This window comes from Nomascus leucogenys, chromosome 11 (genome assembly GCF_006542625.1).
Source record: "Nomascus leucogenys isolate Asia chromosome 11, Asia_NLE_v1, whole genome shotgun sequence".
Taxonomy (NCBI): domain Eukaryota; kingdom Metazoa; phylum Chordata; class Mammalia; order Primates; family Hylobatidae; genus Nomascus; species Nomascus leucogenys.
Genome location: NC_044391.1, coordinates 60,028,873 through 60,044,406, shown reverse-complemented (window position 1 = coordinate 60,044,406; position 15,534 = coordinate 60,028,873). Strand labels below are relative to the sequence as shown.

Here is a 15,534-nt window from a genome sequence, read left to right as displayed (position 1 = left end):
ATCCTTAGATGTGTAAAGAAGTATGCTTTTGTTAGTTGTCTCTTTTATTATTTGAGTTCCAGTTGTGGCTCCAGTTTCATAAACCCCCTGTGTTCTTTCTCTTTCTTATAGAAAAACATAATATATACGTTCTGTTAAAATTTTTAAATATATCTATTAACGTGCATCTATGGTTTTAACCTCATAAATAACTTTCTTCTGTATATATCTTTGGTATATATATATATATATATACCTGTTTTATTTTTGTAAATTTAAGCACACACTTTTAAATATTGTAAACTGAAGAAAACTATCCAAAGGGTTATACCTGAACAGGTTGAAACAATATTGGTCAGGCTATTCAAGTACCTGGCATTATAACTAGCACTTTTCCATTCCAAGTGTTATCAAGCATGTTTCTTTGCCTCCTCCTTCCTCTGTCCCTCTCACTCTTCCTCTCCCTCCCTCTCTTGCGTCTCCTCCCCAGTGCATCCTCCTCTTCTTTCCCTCCTCCTCTTCTTTTTTTTGTTGTACTTTAATTTATTGTGCCTCCTCCTCTTCTTTCTCTTCCTCCTTCTTTCTCTCCTCCTCCTCTTCTTGTCTTTCTCCTCCTCCTTCTTTTTCCTCCTTCTTGTTCTCCTCCTCCTTCTCTTTGTTCTTCTTAGTGGCTCAATTCATAGTAATATATGCTGTCTTTTAACTCGAAAGATAAATTATTTGATGTCTTTATGTGCAGAAGAATATTAAATTGCTAATTTGATGAGCACTGTTACTGTTTTCCAACTTTCAAACAAATTTCAATTTTCTATAGCTTGAAGAAGGGTCAGAAGCAGAGAGTAGGAACTCATTCAGCTAATGTATCCTATGACTCATGGCAGAAATTTGCTCTAGGGACTGGGGCTCTCTCTAGACGAAAGGAGCTAAATAAAAAGCATGAGATGAGAAAACAATGAAATTTAAGCCCACAGAAGCTAGAAAGTCATAGGTACATTGCTTTAAAAATCATTTAGTTGTTCTCCAGTTTTATCACAATCATTGGGCTGGATGCTGGGATTCAAAGATGAGTGAGATTCTGATCTTGTCCTTATGGACTTGGTGCCCTACTGAGGAGGAGAGACTGTGAACAGATTATGATATATTGCAGTGAAGGCAATGACTGAGATCTGTAGAGTTATGGGAGCACAGAGTGGGACCACCTAACATGAATGGAGGAGTTAATGAAGGCTTTCTGGAGGAGATGACATTTAAGCTAAAACGTAAGTGAAGAAAAATAATTAGCCAGGAAAAAGACAAGGTTGAATTGGGGCCAGAGAGTCGCTCCAGGCAGAGGGGCAGCAAAAGCTAAGGCATCGGAATTTAGCCACACTTTTGTGTGCCTGAGGCCTACAAACAGGTTGATGCTCCAGAGCAGCAAGTTCATGACATGGAATGGTGGAACTGAAGGCTAGATGATGAGCCAGGGCCAGCGCCCCATGCTCACAGGGTTGTACTTTTGTAGCCTTTAAAGAACATCCTTATTTTTCTATATCTGTGTTGTGATCCCCAAGGTCATCACTATCATCAGAGATTTGCTAGAAGACTCACAGGGCTTAGCATATGGTTATATTCATGACTAAGATTTGTGATATCAATGTTCATAAGGGGAAAAGACACAGATGGACTCTGGAGGAATCTGTGTCCAGACATTCGTATCTCTCTCCCTCCATAAGAGATCACACAGAGTACTTTCTTTCTCCAGAACAAAAAACACAGCAATATTTGTGCAATGTTTATTTCCAGAAAAGTCCAGTAGACGCTCAGTGCCCAAGGGTTTTACTGGGGAGGGTGACATACGTACCTTCTGTCAGTCTAGACTTCCAGAAGGAAAGCAAGTGTTCAGCATAAGCCATATTATTTGCATGAAGTTTCTAGTGTACAGTGAGCCACTTTTATTGGCTAACAGTTGACTGGGGATGCTCTGAGAGCTGTTTTCAGATGTCAGCCAAAGTCCAGTTTTCCAAGCAGGCCTTTCTAAGGACAGCGGTCTCAGGGGCTGCAATGTTAAATTTTTAAATATATAATTAGTATACAGAAACTATATATATATAACTTTTTAAAAGAATAACTTTAAAGGAAGACTTTTAAAAATCCAACTGTTTGATTAACTTCCAGTGAAGTGAGACTGTGAAACTTTACAATATATTAACTTTAGGGTATTTGGGAATTTTGTTTTGTCTTTGGCTTTAAAGCTACTGTGATAAGAAAAGAAGCTAACCTTGGGCTAGAGTTTTGTTCTCAGAGTTGAGAGTACAACAGTGAGTTGTTGGTGTGTCCTGCTGCCCAGATAACCATAATGCTTCAGACCAAACTTGGTCCTGAAGAGGGCCTGAGTTGGTGACCATGTGAGTGGGATCCTCTGGGCTCTGGCCAGACTGGTTCTGTCAAGACACCATTCTCTCTAACTAAGGCATACAGGCATAAGCAGGAGTTAAGAGCATTTATGAAGCACTTGCATGATGTTTAACATTTAATTTCATCACACTGTGCAAGAAAAATACTAGCAAATCTTAGCCTGCTATTAAAACACATGGGAAACAGAGGCTAGGTTTGTCATTTCTTTATAACATAATTTTCTATGTTACTGACTAATTCAGTACCTTAGAACTCAGTTATCTTTTCTGTGAAGCAAGTCCTTGAGCCTCCCTCTAATGAGATACATATTGCCTTCAAAATCACCATTTTTTTCACTTCAGAAAGTAAACCCCTTTGAGTGAGTCCTAGATATGATTCTATTTTAGGTAATAGTACCAAGTATTACTAAACAATGAGAAAGGAAGAGAACATTTGTGGAGAGAAATGAATCAATTGACTAATGGTGCCATAGTCTACCTGTATTATATAAAATTAAAAATTAAAAGGGGATGAACCCTATATATTTTTCTTTAATGTATATGTTGCTCATAATTTTGTCTTTAGATTTACTGAATGATTTTTATAATAAAATGTATACATTAAAAAAACCTACACCTATGTTAGGGGCTCGCTGGCATTTTAAGTCGTTTACTTTCTGTGGCTGTTTTATTTACTGACTTCCTAACAGTTTTATATGTTTAATTCTTCTCCCTTTTCACTGGTCTGCTACAGTTGTTCTGAAATAGCAGTGGTTTATTTGTATTAGTTTACAGAGCTGTTGCATGCAAGCCTATTGTTTTTGTCTTCTGTGTTCATGTGAATGAGCTGCATGCTGATGTGTGACTTCTGAACACCCTCATACACACCTTCTCTCTTTCTATATGAAGGCAAAAATACAAAAATTAAAAAAGGAGAAATATTTAAGTACATTGGCATAACTGATAAAGTATAACAACTATATTTACACTTTATGTAGTATTGTTGGTTGGCTCAGTACATTAGAGGCGGCTCATGTAGCATTTACTTTATATTTTTAAACAGTGGATTCTTGTATGTTTGGATGGTACAGGATACATACATGACTCTGCAGTATTCATATGTACCCATCTCATTCGAAAGGATGTTATTCTTCTACAGTTTACCATTCAAAGTCATGGTTTTCCTATTTGAACATGTTTTACTCATTCTAGAACACACAATCAAAGGAGAGTTTTTAGAAATACTTTTCTACAATTCTGTCTATTTAGATTCGGCTACTAAAACCATCGTGCCCATATTGAGATGTTGAGCTATTGTTTATTACAGCCTACGGATTGCAGTCACCATTCAAACCGTGACATGGGGATAATGCTTATATTTTAAACATTTTTTTGTAGAAAATGTAGAGGATAGTACTGATGAGGATGCACCTTTGAACAGCCCAGGATCAGAAGGAAGGTAAGAAGGCCTTTAGAAACAATAGAGTTGACTTATTTACACATTTTAAATACTTTTATCTTGTTGTATCAAACAATTACCATAAAACAGAAATAATTTTCAATCTAATGGCCTAGTGAATAGCACTTAGAAACAGTAAATAGAAACCAAGTTACGCTTAACCATCATAAATTTTAAAATGAAAATATTGAAATATTTAAGGAACATAAATGAATTATTTTAAAATTAATTCATTTTGACTTTAAATGTCTTTCTGTATTTCCCATAGGCATATAAATTTTTTGTAGTCGTTGATATAGAGGAGCTATAGTTTTCTATAATAATTTTCTATTTAATCTTGCTCTTAATTATTTATTTGCATATAGCACGCTGTCTTCAGATCTCATGAAGCTTTGTGGTGAAGTGAAACCTAAGAACAAGGTAAGGAGAACTAAAAGTATCAGGTAAACATGTTTTACACCATTATTTGTTATCACTATTTAACACATAGGTTCAGATTTGACTCTTAATAGATTAGCAAGAGGGCATGGTTTTACTAAAGCTCTTCTTTATTTAGTTTTTTTAATCATATTTCCCTTTAAGTGGTAACTGAAAAAATTTATATTAAAAAATTTCTCTGGCCAGAAATGGTGGCTCATGCCTGTAATTCCAGCACTTTGGGAGGCCGAGGCAGGTGATCACAAGGTCAGGAGATCGAGACCATCCTGGCTAACACGGCGAAAACTCGTCTCTACTAAAAATACAAAAAAAAAAAAAAAAATTATCTGGAAATGGTGGTAGGCGCCTGTAATCCCAGCTACTCGGGAGGCTGAGGCAGGAGACTCTCTTAAACCCGGGAGGTGAAGCTTGCAGTGAACCGAGATCGCGCAACTGCACTCCAGCCTGGGCGACAGAGAGAGACTCCATCTCAAAAAAAAAAAAAAAAACTTCTCCTTGGTGGAAATTGGGCTTTACTGTATTCTTATATTTTTCCCACTAGATAACACGATTATGGAGGGTGATTCTTAAGCTGCTGATTAACTAAATTCTAGACTCTGTAGTGGCATACAATATCAGTCATTTAGATTGGCAGGAGATTTTTTAAATTTTAGCATTCTAGTGTGTTCTTAAGTGTTTCTTATTTAACTGTGCCTTGAGGTGGTTTTAATAATAATCTAATCTGTAATTATTATGTGTTAAAAATTTATGAAGCTATGATGCATATTTGTAGGGTTTTAAAAATGATATAAATTATACATGCAGTTAAATGTGTGAGATAACTATGGTACATGTGGTAGCATTTGATGGTAGGTGATTTGACTAACAATCATACGATGTTTGAAAACAAAGAATTCTTGCAGTGCTTATTAAATATTGTTGAATGAATGGATTGAATCAGGACCTGAAATAATAATACTGTGCAATGGATAGTATATATTTAAGGCCCACAGTGGTTAATCAGGTAATGCAAATGACTAATTTAGCTGGATATACAACGAACGGTTCATCATTATGATTACCTGGAGAGTACATGCTCCATCTAAAAGGAAAGAGCCACCATCAAGTTTTGCTCATTTTCGCTGTGTGGGAGTATGGGCCTAAGGCTACCAGATCCTTTGTTTTTTCAAGAGAATTCTTAAATACAGATTTTTACATAGATTTTGCAGATTATTAAAACACTGGTCAAGCCAATCAAAAAACATCTCCAGGCTCTTACACATGGTCTTTGAGCTATTGGCTTGGCAACATGTGGTTTGTGTTTTATTATTCTAAGTGTCTAAACAGAAGTTACCAAAACTCAAATAAAACATTCTGCTATGGTTTGGATCTAGTCCTAAGCAAAGGAGAGAATCTCTTAAGATAAATTTTATCTTTCAGGCCCTGAGAAAGCCTATTTAGTTATGCCACTGTGGGACATTAGAGAGAAATGTGAAGTGGTGGCCTAAAGGTCATCTCCTGAAAGAACCACCTGGGTTAAGAATTCCCAAGAAAAATTTCATCTCTGCTCTAGGTTCTTGGCTGTGGAGAGAATTAAGAGTATAAAAAATGGCTACAGGGCTTTCTCTTTTAAAACATTTTCTGAAGTGCTACCTGCTACTCTGTTTGAACTGCTAAGATGCCTGAAAAGGATCTCGTATCATTTCTTTTTTCTTTTCGTTTTCTTTTTTTTTTTTTTTTTTTTTGAGACAGAGTCTCGCTCTATCGCCCAGGCTGGAGTGCAATGGTGTGATCTCGGCTCACTGCAACCTCCGCCTTCTGGGTTCACGCCATTCTCCTGCCTCAGCCTCCCAGGTAGCTGGAACTACAGGCGACCGCCACCATGCCCCAGCTAATTTTTTTGTATTTTTGGTAGAGACGGGGTTTCACCATGTTAGCCAGGATGGTCTCAATCTCCTGACCTCGTGATCCACCTGCCTCAGCCTCCCAAAGTGTTGGGATTACAGGTGTGAGCCACCGCACCCTGCCGGATCTCATATCATTTCTTTTTCATTTATTGAAAAAAATGAAGTTGATTATATATTTTAAATTTGTGTGTACCAGCACTGTGTTAAGAGCTGGGGCTATACAGCTGAAAAAACAGGTTTGCTCCTTTCTGGAGGCTTATAATCTGGTAAACCACTCGATTATCTGTTAGTACTTTAGTGACATCAACAACTAACTGAGCAATAACCATATAGTCACTTGGTTGTCAAGAGTAAGGAAAGGAATGCTTATAGTGAGTTTAGATTCTAGGAAAATAACCTTTACTTGCCTCAGCAGGCTGCCCAAAGCTGAAACTAGCTGGTGTTGTCCAGTGGGCAAATTAAACATATATTTAAGGCATCATGGGAAGAGGCTTACAATAATTGAAAAAAAATTGTATTAGAAAAAGAAAGCATGGGAAAAACCAGGATTTAGTTGAGCTTCCCTGCAATTATCTTTTGGTTTAATGTCTTTCTTCTTCTTCTTCTTCTTTTTTTTTTTTTTTTTTTTTTTTTAATTATATGTTGAGGGAGCTGGCCGCAAGTGTCAGGAGAGCACAGTAATGTTGGAGGCAGACAGCCTGGCTTTGAATCTGGCTTTGCCACTTACTAGCTGTATCACCTTGGCCAAATTACTTAGCTTTTTTGCCTCAGTTTCCTCAACTGGGAATTGAGATAATGATATTACCTATCTCCTGCTAATATAATAATGTGTTTGGAACAGTGCCTGGCATATAAGTACAATACAAATGTTGGCTATTATTTTGGCCTCTAAAGGTTTTATCTAGCTATAGCTCTGGCTTGTCACTATCTCACATGCTATGTTTGGCACACCTTCTAGGAAAAGACACGCTAAATGTTTTACCTATTTCAAACTCATATAAATCTCTGTTCTCTAATCAGCTTCTACGCAAGAGTTTGCTCCTGATTGCTTTTCCTTCCATTCTTTGACTAGGCCCGAAGGAGAACCACCACTCAGATGGAATTGCTGTATGCAGATAGCAGTGAACTAGCTTCAGACACTAGTACAGGAGATGCCTCCTTGCCTGGCCCTCTCACACCTGTTGCAGAAGGGCAAGAGATTGGAATGAATACAGAGACAAGTGGTACTTCTGCTAGGGAAAAAGAGCTCTCTCCCCCACCTGGCTTACCTTCTAAGATAGGCAGCATGTAAGTTTGGCCCAGCTACACTAACTTCTTTTCTTTTGGCTTTTAAAAAAAAAGTATGCATGTTGCTAATTTCTTATTTCTATTATTTAAAATTTATATAAATTTGATCTCTGGTTTTCGAAATAATTTGTTAGGTGTTGTCTCCCCTAAGGTATTGGAGAGTTGAAATAATTTAAGATGAGATGTCCTTTGTTGAATTGCTTTGTCTTGTCTCCTAGTTTTAGGATCATTCTTAAGGGTTATAATTTTTATAAAGGCTGACTTATGAATTACAGAAAATACTTATATAGAAATACCTAAATTAAAGTTATACCTATAAAACCATTATATAACTATTATGTATAAACAGAAAGTTTAGACTCTTAAATTTGCTCTAAATTACCTATGTCCTAGTTTTAAGAGTCCTGTCAGGATAGTAAATGTTTGCTGACTCTTTTAAAGAAAAAAGAAAATACCAATTACAAGTTTAATACATTTTGAGCTTTCCTAATTTTTTACCTTGAAGCATGTTGCATATTCTGGGATGAGTGTATGCCCCAAAAATATTTTTATTGGTATTATTAAAGATTTGAAGGAGGAAATATTCTCTTTCCTATGATAATCTGAACAAAAAACCTTCTATTCAAAATAACTCTTGCATAGACTATTTTTAATTATTATCTTGAGGTCAAAGAAAGATTTTCCCACATAGTCCTGTGTGTGTATGCGTATGTGTATGTGTGTGTTTACATATGTGTACCATGTGTGCTTGTGTGTGTTTTGATAGTTATATTAATATTAGATTAGTCATTCACTGGTAAAGATTTTTAACATTATTTTTCAAACTAATCCTCACATGTGGTCTAGCAGATAATTTATGGAATGAATACATCTCTGCACTGAGGAATATTGCCTCCCCAAAAGTGGCACACACTATATGATCTGTAAATAATACAAAATAACAAACTTTCCAACCTTGAATAGCCATTTTCATAATATTCTTCATTTTATGAGGATATTTCCATTGTTTTCCATTCAGTAATCCCATCTGCTACCTTTTGTTCCAGAATTAATTTTAATGATGACAGAACTTTCTTGCATGTGCTTGAGGTGGCCTATGTAATTAACTGTTGGATCTGCTGTTAGAGATTGCTAACCAGAATAGTTTATGGCTTCATTGCTTTTGTGATAAGATGAGAATAGAAGAAATGCTTTTGGTGAAGGTAGTGATAGAGAACTGAGGTCAGATTTTAGGAACTAGCATGTGTTAGGTATTTAGTCTGTCAGATGAGTGAGACTTTTGGAACTTCAAGACTAAATCTATGGCCTGGAATCCAGATTCAGGTAATCTCTTCTATTTGCCTTTTTACATTTTAAAAATGTATCCTTATGACAGGTTGTAAAAAATATCTTTTGGGCTCTGCCTCTAAATAACTTACTTTAAAGTTTTCATAAATTCACATGCTTATACTCATATATTTGTAATTCTTTATACATTGTGAGAGTTTGGTCACTCACTTGGTGCAGTAACTCTTATAAGCCATTACTGCATAACTTTTACTCAAGTGATCCTTATAATTTAAATGATGCAGGATTGCTAAAATGTGATTTCCTGATTAGAAAAATCAAGCACACAAAATTTAATTACATTTAGTTTTCACTTTTAAATAGGAATCATGCAAACCCATTCTGGAAGTCTTGCTGTCTAATTCCTTAGTGGCTTTTTTTCCCCAGACTTTTTTTTTTTTTTTTTTTTTTGGCAGTCTTGCTCTGTTGCCCAGACTGGAGTACAGTCATGTGATCTTGGCTCACTGCAGTCTCTGCCTCCTGGCTTCAAGCAATTCTCCTGCCTCAGCCTCCCAAGTAGCTGGGATTACAGGTGCCCACCACCACACTCAGCTAATTTTGGTATTTTTAGTAGAGACAGAGTTTCAGCATGTTGTCCAGGCTGGTTTTGAACTCATGACCTCAAGTGATCCACCCACCTCAGCCTCCCAAAGTGTTGGGATTACAGGTGTGAGCCACCATGCCTGGCCCAGAATTTTTTTTTCAGTTAAAATTAATTACCACCATATACAAAAATTATTTTCTTGAATTTTTAATTACAAGCAGACATTTGGCATTTAAAATATTTAAGGCAAGAATACTTTTATTACTAAAATATACATAGATACAAATTAAATACTAGCTAAGTAAAATAATTATGTATTTTTGTGTGTGTATGATTACCTATAGAACTATTTTGTGATTGTGTCTCAATATTAATTAATTAAGTCTCATTGTTTCTCATATTCTGATATTCTAATATTTTTGTTCTTACAAAACTATAAAGATAATTTTTCTTCATCTGAAATAAAATTAAATGAAATTAAAACACATCTAAAATATTTGTTATAGCTATTTGGCAGTATATCATTGATATTTATATTCAAAGATAATAAGTTGTTACATATTTAATAACAACACCAATTTAAAAATTATAGTTGCTGAGCTTCCATCAACTAAAAATAACTCATGTAATATTTTCGTATGTTAGTTTTATTTTTTGTTCTCAAGTAATAATCTTTCTCAAGTTCCAGTTATTAACCTATTACAAATTTTAGATTGACTATCTACCAAAGTTGTATGTGCAAATTTAGAAATAGGTAATTAAAGAATCTTCTTTTACTTAGTTCCAGGCAGTCATCTCTATCAGAAAAAAAAATTCCAGAGCCTTCTCCTGTAACAAGGAGAAAGGCATATGAGAAAGCAGAAAAATCAAAGGCCAAGGAACAAAAGCAGTAAGTGACTAATGTTTTTTACCTGCTAGACTGTATTAAATGCCTGCTGCACTTAGATGCTAAAGACAATCATGAAATTATTTTCCAGATTTAGGCTGGTGCTGTGGTTATGACTATTTGACTAATCAAGACAGTCGAGTCAGCTTTTGGCTTGGCTCAGTGGTCTAATATTCTTGGTTATACACATACCTGTAAAAATATTTGAGCACTTGTCCCTGATCATGTCCACTTACTTGCTTGCCAGTTATTTGTGTATATCATTTTAAGAGTTAATATATACTTGAGGTAAGGCTTATTAAGTCTAGATTTCAGATAGTCTTCTATTAATAGAAAAATTTAGAATTAATTTTGACCGTCATTGCAATGTCAGCTAAAACTGATCTTGACCCTACCTCTTTAGAGTGGCTGACAGAAAAACTAATATTTATCATAGGGTGTGTTGTTGTGCCATTTTCTTGTTGCTCTCTCATGTTTACATTGTTGGTATTATCTTCAGTGTTTCTTCTGTGTGTTTTGTGAGGGTTAGTTTACTTAGCAGTACATAATATAATCTGATTATCCACTTAACTGGGCATTTACAAATTGCAACAAGACAGCATGCAGAAGTTGATTGGATTAGAACCACTGTTAACCCCTGCCACCTCTCCCTCAGTTTACCTGTTCTGCATGTGACAGGCAGGTCTTAGACATGTCCTTGAAAGCATTTATGCGAATTTACATTTAAATATTAGTGAAGTGAATTACTTTAATTTCTTTGACATAAAAATTAATGTGAATATATTTAAAAAGAAGTGTTCGTTTATTTTCCGTGCCTAAATGGACAATTCTATACCATCCACTACCCTGTGCCAAGATGCACACTCTCTTTTTTGACCATGGGTTTAGCTGACTTGAATGTCATAGAAATTATCCTTCTTTTTTTTTTTTGAGACAGAGTCTCACTCTGTCGCCCAGGCTGGAGTGTAGTGGCGCAATCTCGGCTCACTGCAAACTCTGCCTCCTGGGTTCACGCGATTCTCCTGCCTCAGCCTCCCAAGTAGCTGGGACTACTGGCGCCCACCACCACGCCCGGCTAATTTTTTTGTATTTTTAGTAGAGATGGGGTTTCACCATGTTAGCCAGGATGGTCTCGATCTCCTGACCTCATGATCTGCCCCCCTCGGCCTCTCAAAGTGCTGGGATTACAGTCGTGAGCCACCGTGCCTGGCCAAAATTATCCTTCTTATCACCCTTGCTTCCTGTACTTAAAGATGTAGTTTGCCTGTTTCTACTGAATTAAATCTCTCAAGAATAATTGGGAAATGGGGATGGAGCACGTAAATGATTTAAAAATAGATGAATGAATCAACTGAATAAGCAAACTTCTTGTAAGCTCTCTGGGTCTCTTTCCTCATCTGTAAAGTGAGCAACTTTCTCTTGATTCTAAAATTGTATAATTTTAAATGTGGCTTGCTTTATTTTTATACTGACTTCTGATTTCAGCAGATAGAATCTACTCTTTAGTGCCATCTTGTGGCCAATGTAACAAAATCCAGTGAAAAGAAATTTTAAAAATTGTTCAGAATGCATTTTATCTTACAAAAAAGGAAGAGAGAAAGGAAAGAAGGAGTTCTCTAATAAAAAGCTTTTTTTTTTTTGAAGAGCATGTTTCTTGTAACTTTTCTAACAAATCATAACCAATTAAAGCCACCTACTTAATGTTCTTTTTTTCTTGTAGCTCAGATTCTGGAACTTCAGAGGCTAGTCTTTCACCTCCTTCTTCCCCACCAAGCCGGCCCCGTAATGAACTGAATGTTTTTAATCGTCTTACTGTTTCTCAGGGAAACACATCAGTTCAGCAGGATAAGTAAGTCATTATGGAAAAGAGCCCCAATTATTTATATAATATTCTCAACCTGTCAGTACAGTCTGTAGAAAACATGTAGTCATCTCTGTGTAGGAGATGGAGCCTGACTTGTGAACTCTTGCCATATTTTATGCATCTTTCCAATGGGAAAGGAACCATGCAGCCAAAATTAGAGAAAATTATTTTCCTGCTGAACATTATTCCCTGTTGTAGATTTGTATTGCTATGCCTTCAGCACTTGTCTTGCCTTTTCTTTTACAAGTAAATTAGAACTGAAAAATCTTTGAGACCACTTGATGTTTAAATTTTTGGAGATTCTTCAGCTTCTGTGAGCCCACAAAAGCCTCTAATTTAGATAGCCTGAGTTGGAAAGAGGCAAATTACTTTACTTCTGGGGGATATAACAGTTTACAAAGACCACTGTTACATGTGCAACACGTTATTGTTATCTGATTGTTCTAGACAAGTTCAACACAAAATTTCAATAATTGTGTTCTTGGAATAAAAAATCACCTTTACGGATGGAGAGAGTAGGACTGGGAGTGGGTTGCAGGGGTAGAGAAGTTGGAGGGATGTGGAAAATGTAAATGTCATCAAATTTGAAATGACAGAGTATCCACACATTGAACCAGAATCTCTCTTGCAAGAATGCCACACTAACAATACTGCCATAAGGTATTTATTAGCTCTGACTTGTCTGCTTGGACTTGGAATGATAATGATTGTTTTCTGCTATTGCCACCCTGTATATATCAATAATCTCTAAAATTTATAGGATGCCATTTAGGATCTGTCTGTCTGGCATGTTTAGATCATTTTAAATGGCTCTATAAACTTAGAGAATCATACCATAATTTTTAAAGAATTATAAATATACTTAATTTATGGATAATTCTTTTATTTATGGATCCTTCATTAGATTTTAATGTGGTTTAATTAGTAGAAGATATGTTCTTTAAATTGATATACGTAGGTAAATATTTTCGTGTGTTATTAAACAAAATACTCTTTAACATTGTCAAATTATTTCTGTCATTAATTGAGAAAAGTTGAACATTAGGAATACTTTTGGGAAGTCAAGTTTCACTAGGTATACGAAGAGTTGCTAAATTTGTGTCTACCTTGCCTTCACAGTCAGAACATTTTCTGTCAATCTTTTGATAATCTTGACAACCTAATCACAGTTCCATATTTTTTACTGAAATACTTTATGAGCTACCAATAATTTGACTCTGTTATCATCTCTATAAACTAAAATGTAGAATAACTGACTGCTCTACTCTTTCAAAAACTTGCCTACCCCTTTACATTACTTTCTCTGGGGCTCCTTTTTGAAGCTACCATATCCCACTAGCAGGACGTAGATCCCGCACATTGTTTCTTGTTACATTTTATGCCAACACTCACCATATCCTCATTCTCCTCTAGCCTGGTGTACAATCTAAATAGATTTTCATAATAACCAGACTCACTGCAGTCTTGGAGGCCTCACGGTTGGGCTAACAGGAGTGACTTGTCTATTTTAAAAGCCCACTAAATTACCCCAGCTATTACTAAGATGCTCCCTAGTCAAAAGAACTCAGTGTTTTTGAGATAAGTTAAAGCCAAAAGTTATTAAATTTTGAGTGACTTGCTTTCTATGCCAAAACACAATCTATTTGTGTAACTTCAACGTTAGAGTCTATATCTAAAGTAATAATTATCAAGGTGAATAACATTGATCAACAGTTACTGAAATGGGAAAATTTTTCCAGGACTAGTCAAATTAAATGGAGCAAACCTTAAAGTGCTATATCTCATGTACTTGATACTGTTCTCCAAGGCCTAAATTTTAGAAGTGAGGATAGATTTTGTATATCAGTATTAGAAAATTTTAGCCCCCAAAGTCTTGCTAGAAGACATAAATATCAAACTTTTTATGTGACTTAGCTATACTTTAAACATGCTAATATCCAGTGCAAGTAGAAAAGCAGGGCACTATGAAGGAAATGTTTGCTATATATCTGTTATTCATGCTGTTGATTTTGAGTCCAAAGTCAGTGTCCTTACCTGTTGACATCTGTATTCTTTCTCTCATAATTCTAACTCTTTCACTATAGGTCTGATGAAAGTGACTCCTCTCTCTCGGAGGTACACAGGTACTTTCTTTCCTCCCTTTCCTACATTCTGGAATTTCATTGATGTTCTAAAGTGCCTTCCTAGAAATTCTAAGCAAGTCTCATTTTTCTTGCATGCATCACTTGTTGTAAATCATATAAATGCACTAATATTTCTAAACATGATAATTTTAATACCTTTTTGTGATCATTCCTTTTAGATAAAGTCATGTTTTTTTTGTATAATCGTTTAAAAATTGTGATACCTGTTTTCTGTCTGTAATCTGAATCTTTTCTTTAAAAGAAATCAAGTTTTATGAATATTAATGTCAAGAAGTTTTCTTATTCTCAACAATTAGGTATTTCTAATGCCTCAAAGTGTGTGAGGTAGAGAAGGTGTTTTTTTCTTGTTGGTTTAGCAATTTTAAGTAAAAAGATTATATGATTAAAAATAAAAATATGCTAGAGAAAAAAAGCATACTATTATACCAAAAATTAAAAAGAGTAAGAAATAAACACTAAGGAAGCATTTTTTAAAATGAATATTTTTAAGAATAGGTGCAGCTTTAAAAATAACTGTAATTTTTTTTCATTTTATGGATTTTTCTGGGGGTCCTTAACTTCTCTTTCTCTTTCTCTCTGTCTCATTCCCTTTCACCATTATCATTTTATGTCCTCCCTCTTTGCACTTGTTTTCCTTGTTTTATGGCCATTTTGCTGATCATCAGCAGATCCTCCAGAAGGTAGGCAGGGGAAGGGAGAGGAAATTAATTTCATTTCCAGTATCAAAAGACCTTACAGGTTTGCATGGAACAAAAATAAGTGTTTATTTTTTTCCTCCTTCATATCAAGTCTGTTGTACAAATTTGCCATATTTAACCTTAAACTTGTTTAAAGTTGATTTTATATTTCAAAATGTGAATAGATTAATTCAAATAGAGAAATACCATGGCTATATGTTTCTAATATCTGTAAGTTTCTATTATCTTTGGTAGTTTATATAAAATATTAATCCTAATATTCTGAATATTTAAGAACATTTTAAAGTATCTAATAAAACACTATGTTTAATACTGAGATTTTTTTTTTTCCTCAAAAGACTGAATAACCAATGACATGAAAACACATAAGAATGAAAAAAAGGCATCCTGATCTCCTGGAAATAACTGTGCCATACATAAGTCACTGGGGCAAATATTTACTGAGTATTTTATGATACTATAACCTTTGACATGACAGAATTGTGTTGAATGTTACATCATTAGGGAACATTTATTAGATTCTTAGGATAAAGCTTGTAATCTGAAGGAAAGAAACCTTTGGAGACACAGTATTACATCTGAGGGTACTGTTTAGCTTTTTTCTTAAGAAGATTTGTTATTAAATGCACATTGAAAATAGCTCTTAGGCTG

At 35.2% G+C, this 15,534-nt stretch overlaps 1 protein-coding gene across 11 annotated transcripts in view; it reads left to right on the top strand.

Annotated features, from left to right (window-relative positions):
• The window catches only part of KIF21A (kinesin family member 21A), a 155,422-nt gene that overhangs the window by 119,101 nt on the left and 20,787 nt on the right, over positions 1 to 15,534 (top strand). For 3 of the 11 annotated variants that reach the window (XM_030822625.1, XM_030822623.1, XM_003252307.3), the window contains 7 exons: positions 3,750 to 3,810; positions 4,176 to 4,230; positions 7,207 to 7,421; positions 10,073 to 10,180; positions 11,898 to 12,026; positions 14,126 to 14,164; positions 14,854 to 14,865. In XM_030822625.1, the coding sequence (XP_030678485.1) occupies positions 3,750 to 3,810; positions 4,176 to 4,230; positions 7,207 to 7,421; positions 10,073 to 10,180; positions 11,898 to 12,026; positions 14,126 to 14,164; positions 14,854 to 14,865 (619 nt within the window). Of the gene's footprint in view, positions 1 to 3,749; positions 3,811 to 4,175; positions 4,231 to 7,206; positions 7,422 to 10,072; positions 10,181 to 11,897; positions 12,027 to 14,125; positions 14,165 to 14,850; positions 14,866 to 15,534 lie in introns of all 11 variants that reach the window. The other 8 variants (XM_030822622.1, XM_030822621.1, XM_012510795.2 and 5 more) reach the window with 4 other exon arrangements.